General features: G+C 40.4%; 1 protein-coding gene across 1 annotated transcript; it reads right to left on the bottom strand.

Annotated features, from left to right (window-relative positions):
- Window positions 1-379: 379 nt before the first annotated feature.
- hadhab (hydroxyacyl-CoA dehydrogenase trifunctional multienzyme complex subunit alpha b) lies at window positions 380-22022 on the bottom strand. The gene is made up of 20 exons (XM_052486488.1): window positions 21860-22022; window positions 20562-20603; window positions 20380-20450; window positions 20162-20295; window positions 16569-16707; window positions 14923-15042; window positions 14466-14568; window positions 14183-14305; window positions 12730-12848; window positions 12492-12548; window positions 12260-12369; window positions 9369-9503; window positions 8286-8457; window positions 8065-8151; window positions 7393-7533; window positions 4873-4941; window positions 2795-2990; window positions 2416-2530; window positions 2106-2251; window positions 380-1452 (listed from the first exon to the last, which is right to left on the bottom strand). Exons 1-20 carry the CDS (start codon window positions 21924-21926, stop codon window positions 1307-1309), a joined length of 2292 nt encoding a protein of 763 aa, XP_052342448.1. The 5' UTR covers window positions 21927-22022; the 3' UTR covers window positions 380-1306.
- Window positions 22023-22776: the final 754 nt, after the last annotated feature.

Raw genomic sequence — 22776 nt, 5'->3', positions numbered from 1 at the left:
ACCCAAAACATAAGCTTGTCAAACTCCAATGTCTGTAAACCAAGTAAATGTTAACAAACATTATATAACCTCAAACTATGGTTAAAACAATAATTTAATGGATGGCCAGCCCTTGCATCTTAGCTCTCTGTGCCTGTGAATTGGAAAGTAGTTACATTTCTCCAGCCTCAGCCCTCTGCTTTTTACCCGAAACTGGGGTGGGAAGGACACGTTGTTTCTACTGCCGATTGCTGCCTTAAATCAAAATCTTGTAACTAAGTGTAGCCTAATGCAATTCTTTAATACATGCGATCAAAATAGGCCTAGTAAACAAATGACACATTTAGCCCAATCTGATTTTCATTCATTGAAAAACAAAGAATATACATAGGCCTACACATTTGACTTCAGCATGATTATTTATTAATTTACTGACTCTAAATATTCATACAATCACTGCCCAAACCATGGAATAAAGACCTTGATAAATGTATATAAAAAAAAATACATATAAAAATGTTTACCTCATTAGTAGATGACAATCAATAAAACATGAACAAGCCAAGAAGTGTAGGACAAGACCAGTCACTTATGAAGGCTGAAATGGCACCCTATTCCCTTTATAGTGCACTCATAGACCAGGGCCCCATAGGGCTCTGATCAAAAGTTGTGCACTACATTGGGAATATGGTGCCATTTGGGATGTAGCCATGAATTTCATTTGCATTGTGAGAAGATTAAGAATCCCCTTGGGTCTACTCCTGCCTCAGATGGATATTACAGTAGAATATTATCAAAAAGGAAACCGTCAAAAATGTTCAGAAAATACAAAAAAACAACCAAACCATAAAAAATAGATTCCTGTTCGTCATGAATTCTGAAATCTCTGACTACCACTTGAAAACATTTATTTTGTTTAGTGATTTGTAAAAACAGGCCACTTTCATGATTTCTCTTCTGCAACCCAAACTTTAACGTAAAGGGATAGTTCCAAATTTTGGCAATGAAGCCCTTTATCAATGTCCCCAAAGTCCGATGAACTCGTGGATAGAATTTGTACGTCTCTGCGTCCAGAATGAGGGAAGTTAGAGGTAGTTTCGCAAGCCAATGCTAACTAGCGTTAGCTCACATTCAGTCTTTGCTCGAAAATAGTTTGCATATGGTTTTCACGAGTTAATCTGACTCTGGGGAAGGAGATAAAGGGTTTCATTGCCGAACCATCTCTTTAAACTCAGGGCTTATTTCTTTAACAGACAAATATACGGCCTAGGCCCATTCTAATGGCAGCCTGCTATTAGGTGGTAGTGATACATGGTGATGAGGAAAGTCACTTGTGGAATCTCTTGCTGGAGTCCTTGGCGTGATCCAGCAGTAGCTGACAGGGGGTAAAGTGGTTACCGTAAACCTCCTCATACCTCTTCATCTTCTCTACTAGCTTGTTGGCACCAAAGGTATCCACAAACCGGAAAGGACCTGAACAGAGAAGGTTTATACATGGTTAGTAGGATTCCTTTTAAAAGCGTCATCCCATGATGAAAGCATTTTATAATAATATAGGCATATCTGATAGCTCAGTCTGAAATACTCAAATTGGACAGTGAAATTATTTTAGTCAAGTACGGCTCCACAAACCGGAAAAGAACTAAACAGGAAGGTCAAAGAGAAGGTACAATAACACTCCTAATTGTAGCACAACAAAAGGCTATCTGCCTACTGTTAAACCTGAAAAGAGTTCAACACCACATACAACACTAAACTGGTTGATGCTCATGTCATGTGATCACCCTGTGTGTGTGTGGCTCAGCTGGTAAAAGCATGGTGCTAGGTAATGTGTTCAATTCCAACAGGGATTAGATACACATACTAAACATGTACACACTCACTGTACTGTAAGTGGTATATAGCATAGTATAAAGCAGGAATATTCAAATCTAGACCTCGAGTTCAGTTCCACTGCTGATTTTCATTCTTGTTCTTTTAGTCAGGGACTGATTTAGACCTGGGACACTAATTTGGGGGCAGTTAATTATCAGAATTAATTATATAGAACAGAAAACCAGCAGTACTCTGTCCGGACCGCCAGGCTCATAACATATGAATACCCCTGGTATGGAGTGAACACCCACCTCCAAGGCAAGGGGGGAATCCCAGACCAAACACAGCTCCTATGTCTCCCTCCACAGGGCCGTTCAGGATCCCCTCCTGCAGACACATAACTGCTTCGTTGACGAACCGAGAGACCAGACGGTACTGGATATCAGAGTCTGAAGACCTGGAAAGAGAAGATACAGACAGGGTTAAGTGGTGGTGTGTATGATCCTATATGGCTCCGTTGGTAACAGCTAGCAAATGCAAAAGGTACATTTTTTTTGTTCATGCATTCAATGTACTTTAACTTGCTTTAGAGGGGACATTTCCCCAGTGGTTACTACTCACACTAACGGATTTGGTGTCAGTTTATATTTCTCCAAGACGTCTTCAATATCGGGGTTGACGTCTTTGCTTTTGAGTCCTGGCGTATAGACGTAGCAGCCCTTCCCTGATTTGCGGCCTGTTGATTAAATTAATTGGGTATGAGATATACCAATGATGATGACCATGCATTTCCCATTATGTCATTTGCCACTCTACATTTTTCTTCAATTCCACACGTCCTCGCTCTCCTTGCCTCATCAAACCTCAATGGACAACAATATTCAAAGCCCCTCCCCAACGCATCTTGAGAAAGAGGCAAGGTGAGAGGATGCAAAAGTCAAGGAAATATTGATTAAGAAAAGAGTCTTTGTCTCTACGTCCTACAAACAAGATAATTTACCCTTGAATCCTTTCTCCACCATAGTCTTCAGCACCTCAACGTTTCCACCTCCGAACCTCGATCCGAATGCTTTGCCCAGGTCCTCAGCTACATGGGCAGCCACGTCAATGCCCACTTCGTCAGCCAGTGTAGCAGCGCCCACTGGGAACCCAAAGCCTGTGGTCAGGGCATCTAGCTTCTTGGGGTCAACTCCCTCCTGAGAACACACACAGCCCAACATACAGGTTAATCTTTTTTTATTGTTATTATTGGGGCGCATGAAATACCCCCTCCAATTCAACATTGTATATGACAACAGTGTCCATTTCCAAATAGCCTATTATTTAAGATGCAAGTATGGATGTTTGAATGAGGGAAAAAAATGTGTTTTCACATTGTGATAATGAAGTATACTTTAAATGCCCTGATGTCATATTCATTTGGACTTTGACAACATGATCATCTGATATGGTGATGTGCTACCGAAGTTAACCAACAACGTGAAACAACGCAATCGTGCTTTACAAATTCTCAGTATGCGAAAATGGAACGTTTTATAGTGCGTGAATAAATAAAATAATAAATTCAATGCACACTTCTACAATGCATTGGAAGAGGTGGGCTTCGAGTGATAGGGCCTAATTCTCTTCAAGTAGCTAAACAACCAAACTAGGCTACTTAAATTGGGAAGATGCCAAATAGAGAAGCTTCTGCGGTGGTGTTCAGACAGTGGTGGAAAAAGGACCCAATTTTCATACTTGAGTAAAAGACACCTTCAAAGAAAATGAGTCAAGTGAAAGTAACCCAGCAAAAGACTTCTTGAGGAATTTGGTTTGAAATATACTTAAGTATTAAAAAGGTAAAATCATTAAACATTTCTTATATTAAGCAAACCAGACTAGATTTTCTTGTTTTTTAAAAAATATATTTACAGATAGCCAGGGGCATAGTTCAACACTCAGACATAATTTACAAACAAAGAATTTGTGTTAAATGAGTCTGCCAGATCAGAGGCAGTAGGGATGAACAGGGATGTTCTCGATACGTGCGTGAATTAGTCAATTTACCTGTCCGGCTAAACATTCAAAATGTAACAAGTACTTTTGGGTGTCAGGAGAAAATGTGAGGAGTAAAAAAATACATTATTTTCTTTAGGAATGTAATGACGTAAAAGTAGTCAAAAATATAAATAGTAGTGGCCTCCCGGTTGGCGCAGTGGTCTAAGGCACTGCATCGCTGTGCCACCAGAGACTCTGGGTTCGAGCCCAGGCTCTGTCACAGCCGGGAGGTCTATGGGGCGACGTACAATTGGCCTAGCGTCGTCCGAGTTAGGGATATTCCTACTGGCCAAACCCTCCGTCTCATTGCGCACTAGCGACTCCTGTGGCGGGCCGGGCGCAGTGCACGCTAACCAGGCCAGGTGCACGGTGTTTCCTCCGACACATTGGCTTTCGACCTTTGTCTCTCCCGAGCCCATACGGGAGTTGTAGCGTTGAGACAAGACAGTAACTACTAATAATTGGATACCACGAAAAAGGGTAAAATAAATATAGGTATATATATATATATTTTTTTTTAAACTACTTAAGTAGTACTTTAATGTATTTTTCATTAAGTACTGTTCAAATGAAGAGCTGGCTTTTTTGACCAAAGTGGATTTCTGTTTTCTCATTGAAAAGTGTTTCTTGGCCTTCCTCAGAGCTTTTAAAGTAATTACTAAACCATCTTTTGATTTCTGAATTTGTCGGTACCGGGGACTCGGTATATGGATATACGTTATTGATGTCATGTTAATCAGGCCTTTTGATTTCAACATATGGATTTATCTAGTTTTGTAAGCTAGGCTAACCATTTAATTATAGGGCGAATGTGATAGTCTGTCTATAACCAGCCTGAGAAGGTGTATAACCATTGCTATTCTATTCAGTTTAGAGAAATTAATTGAATTGCAAATTAGCTGTTATCAGGCTGGTTAATGCGATGCAGGTCTGTTCAATTTGGAAAAATCGACCTAGTATGCAGATGAAGTATGTTGTACGCTAGTATGGGCATTCGGACATGTCCAGTGTGTGTGTGTGTGTGTGTGTAATTACACTAACCTGTAGGAGTCTCACTGCCTCAGCTAACATAGGAGCAAGACACCTGGTGGTGTAGAACCCAGGTCCATCCTGCAAACAAAAACAAATGATTATGGGCCCATGAAAAGCACACACATATATATATACAGTGGGGCAAAAAAGTATTTAGTCAGCCACCAATTGTGCAAGTTTTCACACTTAAAAAGATGAGAGGCCTGTAATTTTCATCATAGGTACACTTCAACTATGACAGACGAGAAGAAAAAAAAATCCAGAAAAATGACATTGTAGGATTTTTAATGAATTTATTTGCAAATTATGGTGGAAAATAAGTATTTGGTCAATAACAAAAGTTTCTCAATACTTTGTTATATACAGTACCTTGCGAAAGTATTCGGGCCCCTTGAACTTTGCGACCTTTTGCCACATTTCAGGCTTCAAAAACATAGATATAAAACTGTATTTTTTGTGAAGAATCAACAACAAGTGGGACACAATCATGAAGTGGAACGACATTTATTGGATATTTCAAACTTGATTACACACAGGTGGATTGTATTTATCATCATTAGTCATTTAGGTCAACATTGGATCATTCAGAGATCCTCACTGAACTTCTGGAGAGAGTTTACTGCACTGAAAGTAAAGGGGCTGAATAATTTTGCACTCCCAATTTTTCAGTTTTTGATTTGTTAAAAAAGTTTGAAATATCCAATAAATGTCGTTCCACTTCATGATTTCAAAAACACAAAAAAACACAAAAAATACAGTTTTATATCTTTATGTTTGAAGCCTGAAATGTGGCAAAGGGTCGCAAAGTTCAAGGGTTCGCAAGGCACTGTACCCTTTGTTGGCAATGACAGAGGTCAAACGTTTTCTGTAAGTCTTCACAAGGTTTTCACACACTGTTGCTGGTGTTTTGGCCCATTCCTCCATGCAGATCTCCTCTAAAGCAGTGATGTTTTGGGGCTGTTGCTGGGCAACAGACTTTCAACTCCCTCCAAAGATTTTCTATGGGGTTGAGATCTGGAGACTGGCTAGGCCACTCCAGGACCTTGAAATGCTTCTTACGAAGCCACTCCTTCGTTGCCCGAGCGGTGTGTTTGGGATCATTGTCATGCTGAAATACCCAGCCACGCTTCATTTTCAATGCCCTTGCTGATGGAAGGAGGTTTTCACTCAAAATCTCACGATACATGGCCCCATTCATTCTTTCCTTTACACGGATCAGTCGTCCTGGTCCCTTTGCAGAAAAACAGCCCCAAAGCATGATGTTTCCACCCCCATGCTTCACAGTAGGTATGGTGTTCTTTGGATGCAACTCAGCATTCTTTGTCTTCCAAACACGACGAGTTGAGTTTTTACCAAAAAGTTATATTTTAGTTTCACCTGACCATATGACATTCTCCCAATTTTCTTCTGGATCATCCAAATGCTCCAAACTTCAGACGGGCCTGGACATGTACAGGCTTAAGCAGGGGGACACGTCTGGCACTGCAGGATTTGAGTCCCTGGCGGCGTAGTGCGTTACTGATGGTAGGCTTTGTTACTTTGGTCCCAGCTCTCTGCAGGTCATTCACTAGGTCCCCCGTGTGGTTCTGGGATTTTTGCTCACCGTTCTTGTGATCATTTTGACCCCACGGGGTGAGATCTTGCGTGGAGCCCCAGATCGAGGGAGATTGTCAGTGGTCTTGTATGTCTTCCATTTCCTAATAATTGCTCCCACAGTTGATTTCTTCAAACCAAGCTGCTTACCTATTGCAGATTCAGTCTTCCCATCCTGGTGCAGGTCTACAATTTTGTTTCTGGTGTCCTTTGACAGCTCTTTGGTCTTGGCCATAGTGGAGTTTGGAGTGTGACTGTTTGAGGGTGTGGACAGGTGTCTTTTATAAAAATTTTATTTTTATTTTTACCTTTATTTAACTAGGCAAGTCAATTCTTATTTTCAATGACGGCCTTGGAACAGTGGGTTAACTGCCTGTTCAGCGGCAGAACGACAGATTTGTACCTTGTCAGCTCGGGGTTTGAACATGCAACCTTCCGGTTACTAGTCCAACGCTCTAACCACTAGGCTACCCTGCCGCCCCCACTTGATAATAAGTTCAAACAGGTGCCATTAATACAGGTAACAAGTGGAGGACAGAGGAGCCTCTTAAAGAAGAAGTTACAGGTCTGTGACAGCCAGAAATCTTGCTTGTTTGTAGGTGACCAAATACTTATTTTCCACCATAATTTGCAAATAAATTCATTTTAAAAATCCTACAATGTGATTTTCTAGATTTTTTCTTCTTCTCATTTGTCTGTCATAGTTGAAGTGTACCTATGATGAAAATTACAGGCCTCTCATCTTTTTAAGTGGGAGAACTTGCACAATTGGTGGCTGACTAAATACCTTTTTGCCCCACTGTATGTATGTATGTATGTATGTATGTATGTATGTATGTATGTATGTATGTATGTATGTATGTATTAGCATCATTATGCTTATCAACACGCTTTGGGAGAATACAGGAAGTAAGCAATGAGCAGAAGCTCACTCACCCCAACAACGATGATAACTTTGCCCTGCTTCAGGCCTACAGCGACAGCAGAGGCAGTGGTGTCTTTAGAGGTCTTATCTGTAGTGATGATCTCCAACAGCTGCATCTTGTCCACTGGAGAGAAGTAGTGCATGCCAATCACCTACACGATAGAAAATACAATGCAACTTTATTTACATGTATCCATTTATACAAAGAACCAACTCGTGCTTTTAAACAATCTAGAAATCTAATACTCCACAAATGACTTGTAATTTCGATGACGGGTATTCGTATCAACATTTGAGCTTTTATAATAAACAAAATGTCTTTACAGTGTTACATATTAGTTTCTAGGGCACAACATGTGCTTCAAAAGCAGCTAGAATTTATATAGGCAGTATCTCAAATTTTCATGTGCTACCAATAAAAGGTTCATTTAAAACCTTGCCTACAATACAGAAACAGGAGACAAGCTCCTGTCCCTATTGGCGGTACTGATTCAGACAAGGCTTACTCGTCCAAGGCTTGCTTACTTATACAGAGACTGCAACAACTTTTTTTTTGTTCTCACAGTACCCAGCCCCAACCACACAACACATGTAGAGAGGTTATTGTAGACAACGGGATCCATAAGGGACAGCCTTTTGTTAAACAGGAATGTTAACCCCATTGAACTCTTAAGTAAACATACCTTTTCTGGCCTAATGCTAGCAGCAGCGATATCTTTGATGGGGAGAGCAGACGTGTTGGTAGCAAATATACAGTGAGGGGGGATCACCTGCGATCAAACAAAAGTTAATTCAGAACAAACATCTTGTCCAATAAAAAATGCTTATTCGTGTTGTGAGAAAACGCTTTTTGTTCCGTGCCCTAATGAACACAGCGCTGATTTTAACATTCAGTGCTACTCACAGCTTCCACCTCCTTGATGACTCTGTGTTTGATGTTGAGGTCCTCAAACACAGCTTCTATGACCATGTCAGCCTTCTCAAAGCCGCTGTAGTCCAACTGGCCAGTTAAGCTGGCCAATGTGAAGTCCCTCTCAAATGACGTGATGGTTTTCTTTTTGGTTTTGTCATTGAGGCTGGTGAAGAAAGTGAGGGCAGGTTTATTCTCGGGACCTAGAACCAAATCTCGTGTATGTCAGTTAGTCAATTTACATTTTATGTTAACAGTCTGTCAAGAGTGATTAGGGCAGGTTCAACAACATTAATTTAGTCCCTTCAACAACTACAACTAATCTTTAAAGGGATAGGGAACCGGGTGACAGGTAGCCTACCATTTAAGCGCTTTAGGACAGTAGTTTTTCACTAGGTGAAAAATCTGTTGATGTGCCCAGGAAGGCTAATTGCTCATGTAAATGTAATAGTTCACCCAAATGCCACATTGGTTTCCTTACCCTCTAAGCAGTCTATGGACAAGGTATGACAGCATTTCATGCTTTAGTTTAGTTTCCCTGGCACTGTAGCCACATGCTAACCATTTAGCATTTGTGGCACAAATCCCATTCATGTGAAGGGATACTAGCATTTTTCACATGTCCAAATCATCCAAAAGTATCTCAAATTGATTGTGAAGCTCAAGGTCAAATCATTTTAACATTATAAGTGAAAAATGCAAACACATGCCACAATTACTAAAACGTAAGCATGTGGAAACAGTGCCAGGGAAACTATACCAAAGCATGGATTGCTGTCATACCTTGTCCATAGACTGCTTACAGAGTAACGAAACCATGATGTAATTTTGGTGAACTATGGCCGGTTCCCCAGACACAGATTAAGCCTAGTCCTGTGCAAAAAAAAAAATAGAGAATCTCCAATAAAAATGCTTCTTAGTCCAAGACCAGACTTAATCTGTAGGAAACCATTTCTATGAGTTTTTACTGCAACCGTCCTGTCTGTGACCCCATATGCCAGACAACCAGGACATTGTGTAGCCGATGTAGAATCGATAGCTAGTTAGCAGTGACCTATCGCTCTCTGGTAAACCCACCCTTTGTAGACCTGCTGCTGGCCCCTGCTCAGGCCCTCCACAGTGGTGTCTTTCAGGACAGTGTGAATGCCCTTGTCCACAGTCACCTGGGCAATGCCTGCACCCATCAGACCTGCTCCCAAGATGGCCAGGTTCCTGGTGGATCAGGGATGAAGAAACACATGGTTAGAATACAATAGATTGAAATGATTGTCCACCAAGGAGGATTTTTGAAATTACTATATTTCCAGTTACCAGGTTAACTCTTTACTAGGGCTGACCCCAATTAGTCGACTGTTCAGTCATTAGGCTGTTGGTTGAACGAGATTTATTTATTTAGTATACACTACCGTTCAAAAGTTTGGGGTCACTAAGAAATGTCCTTGTTTTTGAAAGAAAAGCACATTTCTTTGTCCATTAAAATAACATCAATTTGATCAGAAATAGTGTAGACATGGTTAATGTTGTAAATTACTTCTGTTGCTGGAAATGGCAGATTTGTTATTGAATATCTACATAGGTGTACAGTGGCCTACAATCAGCAACCATCACTCCTGTGTTCTAATGGCACATTGTGTTAGCTAATCGAAGTTTATCATTTTAAAAGGCTAATTGATCATTAGAAAACACTTTTGCAATTATGTTAGCACAGCTGGAAACTCTTGTTCTGATTAAAGAAGCAATAAAACTGGCCATCTTTAGACTAGTTGAGTATCTGGAGCATCAGCATTTGTGGGTTCGATTACAGGATCAAAATAGCCAGAAACAAAGAACGTTCTTCTCAAACTCGTCAGTCTATTCTTGTTCTGAGAAATGAAGGCTATTTCATGCGAGAAATTTCCAAGAAACTGAAGATCTCGTACAACACTGTGTATTACTCCCTTCACAGAACAGCGCAAACTGGCGCTAACCAGAATAGAAAGAGGAGTGGGAGGTGCAAGGTGCACAACTGAGCAAGAGGACAAGTACATTAGTGTCTAGTTTGTTTCTTAGACGCCTCACAAGTCCTCAACTGTCAGATTCATTAAATAGTACCCGCAAAACACTAGTCTCAACATCAACATTGAAGAGGCGACTCCAGGATGCTGGCCTTCTAGGCAGCGTTGCAAAGAAAAAGTCATATCTCAGACTGGCCAATAAGAAAAGATTAAGATGGGCAAAAGATCAGACACACTGGACAGAGTGGCCAGCACAGTCACTGGATCTCAACCCTATTGAGCTGTTGTGGAAGCAGCTTGACCGTATGGTACGTAAGAAGTGCCCATCAAGCCAATCCAACTTGTGTTAGGTGCTTCAGGAAGCATGGAGTGAAATCTCTTAAGATTACCTCAACAAATTGACAAGTAGAATGCCAAAGGTCTGCAAGGCTGTAATTGCGGCAAATGGAGGATTCTTTGACGAAAGCGAAGTTTGAAGGACATCATTATTTCAAATATAGTCTTTACTATATTTCCTATTCATTTTGCATTTCATGCATGTTTTCATGCAAAACACAGACATTTCTAAGTGACCCCAAACTTTTGAACGGTGGTAGTAATATATATATATTTTAGTACCAGTCAAAAGTTGACATACTCATTCCAGGATTTTTCTTTTTACATTTTTCTACATTGTAGAATAATAGCAAAGATATCAAAACAAGGAAATAACACATATGGAATAATGTACTAACTAAAAAAAAGTGTTAAACAAATCTAAATATATTTTAGATTCTTCACCCTTGGCCTTCATGACAGCTTTGCACATTCTTGGCATTCTCTCAACAAATTTCATGAGGAACGCGTTTCAATTAACATGTGTGCCTTGTTAAAAGTTAATTTGTGGAATTTCTTTCCTTAATGCGTTTGAGACAATCAGTTGTCTGTGACAAGGTAGGGATGGTATACAGAAGATAAGGCTATTTGGTAAAATACCAAGTCCATATTATGGCAAGAACCGCTCAAATAAGAAAAGAGAAACGACAGTCCATCATTACTTTAAGACATGAAGGTCAGTCAATCCAGTAAACTTCAAGAACTTTGAAAGTTTCTTCAAGTGCAGTCACAAAAACCCATCAAGCACTATGATTAAACTAGCTCTCATGAGGACCGCCACAGGAAAGAAAAACCTAGAGTTACCTCTGCTGCAGAGGGTAAGTACATTAGAGTTACCAGCCTCAGAAATTGCATCCCAAACGAATGCTTCAGAGTTCAAGTAACAGACACATCAACTGTTCAGAGGAGACTGCGTGAATCAGGCCTTCGTGGTCAAATGGCGGGAAATAAACCACTACTAAATGACACCAATAAGAAGAGACTTGCTTGGGCCAAGAAACACGAGCAATGGACATTAGACCGGTGGAAATCTGTTCTTTGTTCTGATGAGTCCAAATTTGAGATTTTTGGTTCCAAACGCTGTCTCTTGGTGAGACGCAGAGTAGGTGAACAGATGATCTCCACATGTGTGGTTCCCACCGTAAAGCACAGAGGTGGTGTGATGGTGCTTTGCTGGTGACACTGATTTATTTAGAATTCAAGGCACACTTAACCAGCATGTCTACTACCACAGCGATACCCCATCCATCTGGTTTGCGCTTAGTGGGTTATCATTTGTTTTTCCAACAGGACAATGACCCAAAACGCACCTCCAGGCTGTGTGAGGACTATTTGACCAAGAAGGAGAGTGATGGGGGAGGGGTGTCAATGAAAATTACAATAAAGGAAAACTTCTATTTCGCCCTATCCATATAGGCTAATTCCCACAAGTGTAAGGGGTTAATGGCATGACCTATCAGCATAAATGTTTTGAGCTCCAGAGATCTCAGAGCTGCTTCTGATCAGTATTCTAATATTTGTAATACAATTTGCATTTCTCACTAATTAAAACCAAAATATAGCCATTTAACTAGTTTTGGGTCAAAGGTCATCACTTACTTCACAGGTCTCTCAGGGACTCCAAAGCGGTTCTTCTTGCATGCCACCTGGCCGTGGTAAAGGCCAATCAGCGCATTTGATTCAGAGGTCATTGCCAGTTTGCCAAAGTTCTGTAACAAAATAATAATTGTAAAATGTTTCATACAAAACCATTCAACTTATTGATAAGCACATTATGCATTTTTACAGTATTCATAATCAATCTAATCTAATTCAATGTATATTCTCTCACCTGTGCTTCTGCCAAATAGCCAGAATCTGGGCCCTGCTCCAAGCCAGCCTTCACACTCTGACGGGGGAGAAAGGGGAATGAGAAGTCCTAAGTGTCTTTTAAGAAAACCACGGTGTGAGTGAACCCATTCTGGAGCTCTGCATCTACTTTCAAAAACAGCTGCCACTTCATATCATTATCTCACTAAAATCATCCTCATCATTATTGAATGATAAAGTAAATGACAAATTCCTCCTACCTCAATGATTTTCAAGGGGGCAGGATACAGTCCCTTGCTCATCTTCATGACTTTGGCTGTGACAGTTTTGTAGATCTGTTGCCGCACAAACTCAATGCCCATTACATAATCTTGGACTTCTGCAGAGGAAGGAGTGAAAAGAAAACAAGGTGATGGTAACATATGGCAAGGTTGGAAAACAACAACCATGAGAGGCCTACATTTAAAAAGCCTGCCTTTGTTTTATGTAGATTTTATACAGAGGTGTGGCCAAATTCCCCATTTCTTCTAAATTAAGTTGAAATTGAAAAACTTATTGTATTTCCAACATTGCAGGACAAATTGTATTTTTGTAAATCTAAAAAGGAGCACTATGCAGAAATCGCTCCACCATTTGCTAAAATTAGAATAATTTGCCTAACTTCAATTTGTGACAAAACAAGCAAATATAATGCCTTTGGCAAAGATAACCCCCAACAGGTGCTTCTCACATCCATTATTGAGTTTGCTCCACCCTTCTATTAGCAATTTGACCAATTAAACAAAATTAGAGCTCTTTGGAAACAGATCAGCTCCGTGATTAAAAAAAAAAAATAATTAAAAAAAAAAAGTGTTTGTCTTGGCCAAAGGCTGATTAAACAAGTACCAGCTCCAATCATTTTGTCCTTGCCATTTGTCTTTATTTTCTAAATTAAAATTATAAACTTAACGCTGCAATGTGTAACTTTTTAAGGGATCAACCAAATTAACATAGAAATGAAAGTTACAGATCTGTAATTCTCATTGAAAGCATGTCTAAGAAGCAGTAGATCTGTTCTGTGCGTGCCATTTGTATGCTTCCTGTTCATAAGTCAGTTTTTTGTGTCTTTACTTTTGGTTTTGTACACCAGCTTCAAACAGCTGAAAACAAAATATTTGTGGTAGCCTAGTGGTTAGAGCATTGGACTAGTAACCAAAAGGTTGCAAGTTCAAACCCCCGAGCTGACAAGGTACAAATCTGTCGTTCTATCCCTGAACAGGCAGTTAACACACTGTTCCTAGGCCGTCATTGAAAATAAGAATTTGTTCTTAACTGACTTGCCTAGTTAAATAAAGGTTAAAAAAATCAATAATAATAATTTCAGAGCAGTTTAGATGGTACAATGATTCTCTACACTTTGGTTGCTTGTTTTGTCATATACCTGAAATTAGGCGAACTATTAGAGTTTTAGCAATAAGGAAATGGCAGAGCAATTTCTGCATATTGCACCTTTAAGTTAACAAAAACATTGGTTCTGCAATGTTGAAAATCCAGTAACAAGTTGTGGATTTTTTTATTTCAATTTATTTTACAAGAAATAGAGAATTATTTAAGAAGGGTGCCAATATATTTGGCCACAACTGTATAGTAAGTCATTCTTGGCATGAGCCTTTGTTTTTGGGCACTATACTAAGTGCCATGTATATCTACATTGTATTTGGGTCTAATACTTACTCTGCATCATGCCTTTCTCCTTGGTGAGAGAGATCTTCTTGTTGACGATTCCTTTGGCACACTGTATGGCAACCTCCTCCAGGTACTCAATGGTCCTCTCCTCTGGACTCTTCAATCCAGGTCCTGGAAGATCAAAAGGGCATAAATTAGAAGCATTTAGATACCGGACCTGAAAGTACCTGACCCGTAAAACATTTTTTTTTAAAGAATCTCAATGAACATTTCATCAATAAACATATATTTACTATAATATTGATTCAAATTAGTTGAGCGATTACTATACCTAGTGGGTCCACTAGCTGGTGGACCAGACCCATCTTCTTGGCTTTGTCTGCCCTGATGTTTCTTCCTGTCAGCATCATGTCAAAGGCACCGGGAATACCCACCTGAAGACAACATATTGATATTTATGACAACATTCCATTGAAAAAAAAAAATATATATATATATATATATATATATATATATATATATATATATATATAAATAAATAAAAAAAATTATCTGCTGAACTCAAATCAAGAAAATCAAACACTGCTACAACAGGCAAAATCCGTGCTGCAAAGCTGATCAACTTAAGAATACTGAAGCCCTCTGCAGTTGTCAGTGTGCATACTGTAGCGACTATGATTTACTGTTGCATTGCACTAATATCACTCTGAAATACTATTGTAGATCAAAGTTACTGTGCTATTCAGGTACAGTTTATGGATTTATAAAGTATTTTGCCAGATACTGACCATTTTAGGGAGTCTCTGTGTTCCACCAGCTCCAGGTAGAAGACCAAGCATCACCTCAGGAGTACCAAGGACAGTCTTTTTGCTCTTAGTAGCAACTCTATACTGACAGGCGATGGCAAACTAAACACACAACACATTAAACATTGCATTTAGAAAATAACATAACTTGGGAGAAAAGGAACTAAACTCAAATTGGTCTTGTTAATTGAGAATAATTACATTTGTTTTGATACGTAATACTGGAATAATATGATGTACCTTAGGACTTAACGTCTGTATGTTATTGACCTTTGTCCCATCTATGTACATTTTGTATTCCTGATGCTCACGCCGAGAAATCAATTTCCTTACATTTACATTTAAGTCATTTAGCAGAATTTCCTTCCTGACGCAACTGGATCTGGCGCCTCTCAGTTTGACTGTTTCCGTCCGGAACCCATTTCCCAGGATCCAGTACCTCTCGTGGCATGATTATTATTATTATTTTTGTTTGTTTTCAATGTAAAGATTCAAATAAAAGCAATCACAGTCAATTCAAGTTGACTTCTCTGTAGTTCTCATGCCCCGTAAAAAAAAATCGTAATGTAAAAAAACTGTGCCCGATATTGTAAGAATTGATTTGGGTTGGCCGGACCGAGTTTATGGTTTGCACAACATTCTAGCCTAGAGACCAACTCGTGGCTCTTGCTAAGGTGAAAATAAGACATTTGTTCTTAACTGACTTGCCTAGTTAAATAAAGGTCAAATAAAATAAAGGTGAGAGAGACAAGTCTTTCTAGGATCTCTCTCCCAGCTCTGATTAGACATGAGCCTGCAACTCATCTCTCCACTTTATTTTTTCCTTATTAGAATCATAGCCGTGGGAAGGGTCCTGCAGCACCACTGATAAATTGAAATACATTTGCCAAAGATATAGAATTACTGCTGTCTGTTCAGAAAGAAATGTAATAATTCAGAATACTACACCAGGAGTAGGCCTATAATTAATCCACGGAGAATTGAAAAAAAGAAAAGAAAAAAAGGTAATAATTGTATTAAATAGTCCAGCTGTGGATTGTGTGTAGCTCAGTCACAAGGCAGGTCTACAGTCGTGAACGTGCGGCAAATCTGTCAGTGAACATCATGTAGGGAAAACAGGCCAATTATTTCAAATAGAATCGCGAGGGGGGGACAGATTAAAAAGCCAATGGATCCTGCTGAAAAGAGAAGACTTATCTGTCTGTAGGCTACTAAGTCATCAACTTCCAAATAGGCCCATTGTAAAACAATGCTGATCATTCAAAGTAAAAGAGAGAAGCTTTTGGCACAAGCGTATCAGCCAATCGCCAGTGAGTGAGCTGCACATCACTGGGTGAGTCAGTGAAACTGGAAAGCTTTTCTAGGACTATAATTTCCTCTTTATATTGTACAACATGTGTCGCCATACACCTAGACTTACACTATTGATGGATTCAAGACAAGGTCGTTTTTTTTATTGATCTCAGATTGTCAGTGTCAAAGTAGCCTGTCATTCATGTGTTCCGGTACCTCAGAGCCCCCCAGGTCACCACCCTCTTGGACTCACTTTTGGTTCCGTCATCTCCCCATTTCCAAATTAAACACTGCGATTACAACAAAACAGTGTAAATGGTAGCCACTTTGTTCACCTCTAAGCCTCCTCCTAAGCAGGGGCCATTGATGGCTGCAACAATAGGTTTGGGAGACTTTTCAATCCTCGCAAACATCTTCTGTCCCTCCTGAGAGAGCTTTGTGACCTCTTCTGAGGTGTTACAGGCCTGGATCATGCTGCAAAGGAGAGAAGAGAGAGTGTGTGTGGAGATAAGAGTTAGGGTTGCAAAGCTACAGTTAACTTAGAAAAGTTAGCGGAATCTTCTGTAATTTTGGTCATATATAGTAACTTGGGTAATAGCGCTATTAATTACACAAATAAATCTCATAGCGCTGTAAAGCAAACTTTTTTTTTTTAAACAAGCCATTTAAAAACAACAATCATGAGTAGATAGACGGTCAAGAGACTGAAGGTTGATAAAGTTCATGGCTTGATTGATGTCAGCAGAGGGAGGTGGTCAAAGGGGAGAGCTGGGAGCAGGCAGGCAGCACCATCCATGCAGTCTGTGGCTTCGTAGTAGAATTATTAAGTTAGAATTCCGTACTAGCAACTGGACTCGTAGCCAGCTACTCTTCACTTCTGCCATAATGCAGCTCACACTTGAGTGATGCTACAGCAGTCGAGAGACGCCAGAAAGACACCACACCTCAATAGTAACTCAGGAGTAGCCGTATAACATAGTCCACCATAGAGTCATGGCCATCTATCATATATATATATATACATACACACACAAATACACTGCTCAAAAAATTAAAGGGAACGCTTAAACAACACAATGTAACTCCAAGTCAATCACACTTCTGTGAAATTCTTCTGTGAAACTGTCCACTTAGGAAGCAACACTGATGGACAATACATTTCACATGCTGTTGTGCAAATGGAATAGACAACAGGTGGAAATTATAGGCAATTAGCAAGACACCCCCAATAAAGGAGTGGTTCTGCAGGTGGTAACCACAGACCACTTCTCAGTTCCTATGCTTCCTGGCTGATGTTTTGGTCACTTTTGAATGCTGGCGGTGCTTTCACTCTAGTGGTAGCATGAGACGGAGTCTACAACCCACACAGGATGGAACATCAATGCGAGCTGTGGCAAGAAGGCTTGCTGTGTCTGTCAGCGTAGTGTCCAGAGCATGGAGGCACTACCAGGAGACAGGCCAGTACATCAGGAGACGTGGAGGAGCCCGTAGGAGGGCAACAACCCAGAGCAGGACCGCTACCTCTGCCTTTGTGCAAGGAGGAGCAGGAGGAGCACTACCAGAGCCCTGCAAAATGACCTCCAGCAGGCCACAAATGTGCATGTGTCTGCTCAAACGGTCAGAAACAGACTCCATGAGGGTGGTATGATGGCCCGAGGGTGGGGGTTGTGCTTACAGCCCAACACCGTGCAGGACGTTTGGCATTTTCCAGAGAACACCAAGATTGGCAAATTCGCCACTGGCGCCATGTGCTCTTCACAGATGAAAGCAGGTTCACACTGAGCACGTGACAGTCTGGAGACACCGTGGAGAACGTTCTGCTGCCTGCACCATCCTCCAGCATGACCGGTTTGGCGGTGGGTCAGTCATGGTGTGGGGTGGCATTTCTTTGGGGGGCCGCACAGCCCTCCATGTGCTCGCCAGAGGTAGCCTGACTGCCATTAGGTACCGAGATGAGATCCTCAGACCCCTTGTGAGACCATATGCTGGTGCGGTTGGCCCAGGGTTCCTCCTAATGCAAGACAATGCTAGACCTCATGTTGGCTGGAGTGTGTCAGCAGTTCCTGCAAGAGGAAGGCATTGATGCTATGGACTGGCCCGCCCGTTCCCCAGACCTGAATCCAATTGAGCACATCTTGGACATGTCTCGCTCCATCCATTTTGCCAGGTAAGTTGACTGAGAACACGTTCTCATTTACAGCAACGACCTGAGGAATAGTTACAGGGGAGAGGAGGGGGATGAATGAGCCAATTGTAAACTGGGGATTATTAGGTGACCGTGATGGTTTGAGGGCCAGATTGGGAATTTAGCCAGGACACCGGGGTTAACACCCCTACTCTTACAATAAGTGCCATGGGATCTTTAATGACCTCAGAGCGTCAGGACACCCCTTTAAAGTCCCATCCGAAAGACGGCACCCTACACTGGGCAGTGTCCCCAATCACTGCCCTGGGGCATTGGGACATTTTTTTTAGACCAGAGGAAAGAGTGCCTCCTACTGTCCCTCCAACACCTCTTCCAGCAGCATCTGGTCTCCCATCCAGGGACTGACCAGGACCAACCCTGCTTAGCTTCAGAAGCAAGCAAGCAGTGGTATGCAGAGTGGTATGCTTCTGGCGGAGAGCATATGCGGAGATCATCCGTTCACCTACTCTGCGTCTCACAAAGATACAGCGGTTCGAACCAAATCTCTCAGATTTGGACTCAACAGACCAAAGGACAGATTTCCACCGGTCTAATGTCCATTGCGCGTGTTTCTTGGCCCAAGCAAGTCTCTTCTTATTGGTGTCCTTCAGTAGGTTTCTTTGCAGCAATTTGACCATGAATGCCTGACCCACGCAGTCTACTCTGAACAGTTGATGTTGAGATGCATCTGTTACTCTGTAAAGCATTTATTTGGGATGCAATTTCTGAAGCTGGTCACTAACTTATCCTGTGCAGCAGAGGTAACTCTGGGTCTTCCTTTCCTGTGGCGGTCCTCATGGGAGCCGGTTTCATCATAGCGCTTGATGGTTTTTGCAACTGCACTTGAAGAAACTTATTATTATTGAAATTTACCAGATTGACTGACCTTCATGTCTTAAAGTAATGATGGACTGTCGTTTCTCTTTGCTTATTTGAGCTGTTCTTGCCATAATATGGACTTGGTCTTTTTCCAAATAGGGCTATCTTCTGTACACCACCCCTACCTTGTCACAACGCAACAGATTGGCTCAAATGCATTAGGAAGGAAAATAAATTACACAAATGAACTTTTAAAAAGGCACACCTGTTAATTGAAATGCATTCCAGGTGACTACCTCATGAAGCCGGTTGAGAGAATGACAAGCGTGTGCCTTGCAAGGCAAAGGGTGGCTAATTTGAAGAAACTCAAATATAAAATATATATATTTTTTGGTTAGTACATGATTCCATGTGTTATTTCAGAGTTTTGATGTATTCACTATTACTCTACAACGTAGAAAATAGTACAACTAAAAGGAAAAACCCTAGAATTAGTAGGTGTCCAAACCTAGTTGAGGCTGTTCTGTGGGGGGGGGTGTACATGCAACTTACTATTAGGAAAGTGTTCTTAATTACAGACACCTGTGATAATCTGAAGTATTCAAAAAGGCCAATAGATGTCATCTGATGACAAAAAAGGTATGCTAACCAAAATTCTTAGTTACCTGGAAAACTGACAGTTTCAAGTAATATACCCTTCCTTAGCAACACTAATCACAACACTTAGAACCTAGTACCCAAGAACCTTGCATAGTGCTGAAATACTTTATACTAGACTAAAATGCAACATTTTCAATATTTTGTAGGCCTAGGTATCAGAACATCAAACAAGAATGAGTTCAGCATTTTGAGTACACAGCATGTAGACCTAAGTGTCACCAAAGCTAATATTTTCTATAATATAATGTGAAAGGTGTGACTGACTTGATGTCAGCTCCTGCAATGAAGCAACCAGGCTTGGAGGAGATTAGGACAGCACTCTGGACTGCATCATTGGCCAAGACCTCATTAAATACTTCTATCATCTCATTCTGCATTTGGACCGACAGAGTGTTAACCTGCAGACACAAAAGACAGATTCAGATTTCAGTCTCATGCATGAAAAATGTAAAGGAAGATGCAATTATCTTTATGTAAATTACCTTGGAAGTTGGGTCATTCATCCGAATAACTGCCACATCCTCTTTGACTTCATAGTTGACATGGGTTCGGGCTGTGCAAATAGAGAGAATATCTCATAACAATATATCAAATTAACAAACTCCATACTTTTATTAGGCTAATCAAATTAGTTAATATCCCACTAACCAGTCTTTCAACTTACCTGACATAGCAGGTGCAACTGAAAAGGTACGACATGAGATATCTAAAAATATAAAACAAGAAAAGGGTTACATTTAATTCAGCTAGTTACAAATGATAACAAGAAAACATACAGCTATCTATCTTAGGTGATACATGTGTCTCTGTATGGGAAGTTAAATAAGGCAAAACTTTATTTATTCTCAGCCTGGGGGTGAGAACTCCCATTTCGTTTTGATGACAAGCCCCCCTCCCCCAAAGTGCTGAGCAACATTTATTTATATTTTTTGATGGACATAAGACTAAAAACAAGGAAATCAGCTCCAATCCATTTTTATTTTAAAAATCTGTTCCAAAGTATTCCCACACATAGAGATACATGATCATATACAAATGTAAGCAAGGTTTTAAATTGTTACATTTTAGTCATAATATTATATCTGTTTGGGCTTGCGGTCAATTTGCAGTCTACAATTTATTTGTAATTTCTTCCTTGGGGGGCATAGGCCCACTCTCTTGGCAGCCAGGCCCACCCAGTGGAGAGCCAGCCCCAGCCAATTAAGAATTCGTTTTCCTTTTTTCAGTCCATGAAACATGGGACCAACACTATACATGTTGCTTTTATATTATAAATACCATATACACACACACACACACATACATATATATATATATATATATATATATATATATATATATATATATATATATATATATATTTTCAGTGTAGATGATGATGATTGCCTGCCTGCTCTATGGTTTGACCTCAAGACACTGACCTCTCACCTAGATTCCCGAGCTACCACTCCATCAGTCAGGGACACGTTGATATTTTGTTAAACAATGAATGGCAAATGGAAGCGTTTATTGTAAAGTGTAGATGTGTTTAGATAACAAAATTGCAGGAAAAGTTTGACTTGACGATGAGTGAGTGAGTGAGTGATCATAGTTAGCTAGCCAACTAGACTAACATTAGCCAGCTAACGTTAGCTAGTGAACTCCATTCATGTGACGAAGCTATCTAGCAAAGTAATTTGCTCAGGCGGTGAAAGTTTACTCAATTGAACGTGTTATCTTCATCTAAATGAATAACAAATATGTATCTATACCGAGAGGTGTCTAGTAACGTTTTGTTGCTGGCAAACTAAATTAATTAGCTAACGTTAACTAGCTGCCAGAAGTATATACCAGTGGTAGCTAGCTAGCCAGCCAAGTTAGCTGCATCTCCAATAGAGACGCGTCGGGTTTCCAAAACATGGCTAAACCGTTGAAAGACAGTTGACTTTGGAATCAATTCCACACATTTCAACACAATTTTACCTGAGAGGACGTTGTATCTCTTTGCTGTAATTCTGGAGAGTGCACCCAGGGATCGAACACCAGCCATCTTGGGAGGTCAAGAACACCGAAACAAACTTACTGCTGACAACCGGAAGGCGCATACTAAAGTGGGACAAAAATCTGCTATGCCCCCTTGCAGACAGGCGAGACATAAAAGTATTTATATTGTCAAAAATATTCATATCATTTTTACACTTATTGTTGATATGTGCAAGAAAACATGAGCGGTTCTGACAAATGGGACGTTCATCAGCTTCACATAATGTCAGTTGTTTTGGTGAGAATGATAGTTCAGGATGCTCTCACTATTCTCACTGCCGTATTTATTTATTTAGAGCGTCTCTCTCTCTCTCTCTCTCTCTCTCTCTCTCTCTCTCTCTCTCTCTCTCTTTAAAGCACTTTAGACCTACTGTATGCTTATAATAATGGCTCTTGTAATAATGGCTATTTTCTAATGGAGTGCTATGGAAGACAGTAGACATGGGTGGATTTGTACAAATGACTCAGTGTTGCAATTATACTCAGTGGGCCACTATGGTGGTTATGTCAAGTTGTGATCCTTGAGCCAAAACGCACATTCCTACTCACAGATGGAAACAGGGGAAATTTGCCCACAACAGTGTTTAATATTTTACAAACGGTTGCTTAGCAAGTGTCAAAGTGATAACAGTATAAAGAAAAGGAGGTATTTGGTCCTTGCCTCTTGGTCTGTGAGTGGGTGGGTGTTCCAGACCATGAGAACAGAATCCTAATACAGATGAGAATGGTCTCTGTTTTATTTCACCTTTATTTAACCAGATAGGCCAGTTGAGAACAAGTTCTCATTTACAACTGTGACCTGGCCAAGATAAAGCAAAGCAGTGCAACACAAACAACAACGCAGAGTTACACATGGA

The sequence above is a fragment of the Oncorhynchus keta genome, chromosome 29 (assembly GCF_023373465.1).
Source record: "Oncorhynchus keta strain PuntledgeMale-10-30-2019 chromosome 29, Oket_V2, whole genome shotgun sequence".
Lineage (NCBI taxonomy): Eukaryota > Metazoa > Chordata > Actinopteri > Salmoniformes > Salmonidae > Oncorhynchus > Oncorhynchus keta.
Note: the sequence above shows the minus strand (reverse complement) of the source record. Positions and strands in the feature narration are given on the sequence as shown.

Coding starts and splice junctions, on each gene's coding strand:
- hadhab (XM_052486488.1), bottom strand. CDS start 21,926: ATGGCTGGTGTTCGATCCCTGGGTGCACTCTCCAGAATTACAGCAAAG. Junction 20,451..20,561: donor AGTTGCACCTGCTATGTCAG/GTAAGTTGAAAG, acceptor CTATTTGCACAG/CCCGAACCCATGTCAACTAT. Junction 20,296..20,379: donor TGAATGACCCAACTTCCAAG/GTAATTTACATA, acceptor TTGTGTCTGCAG/GTTAACACTCTGTCGGTCCA.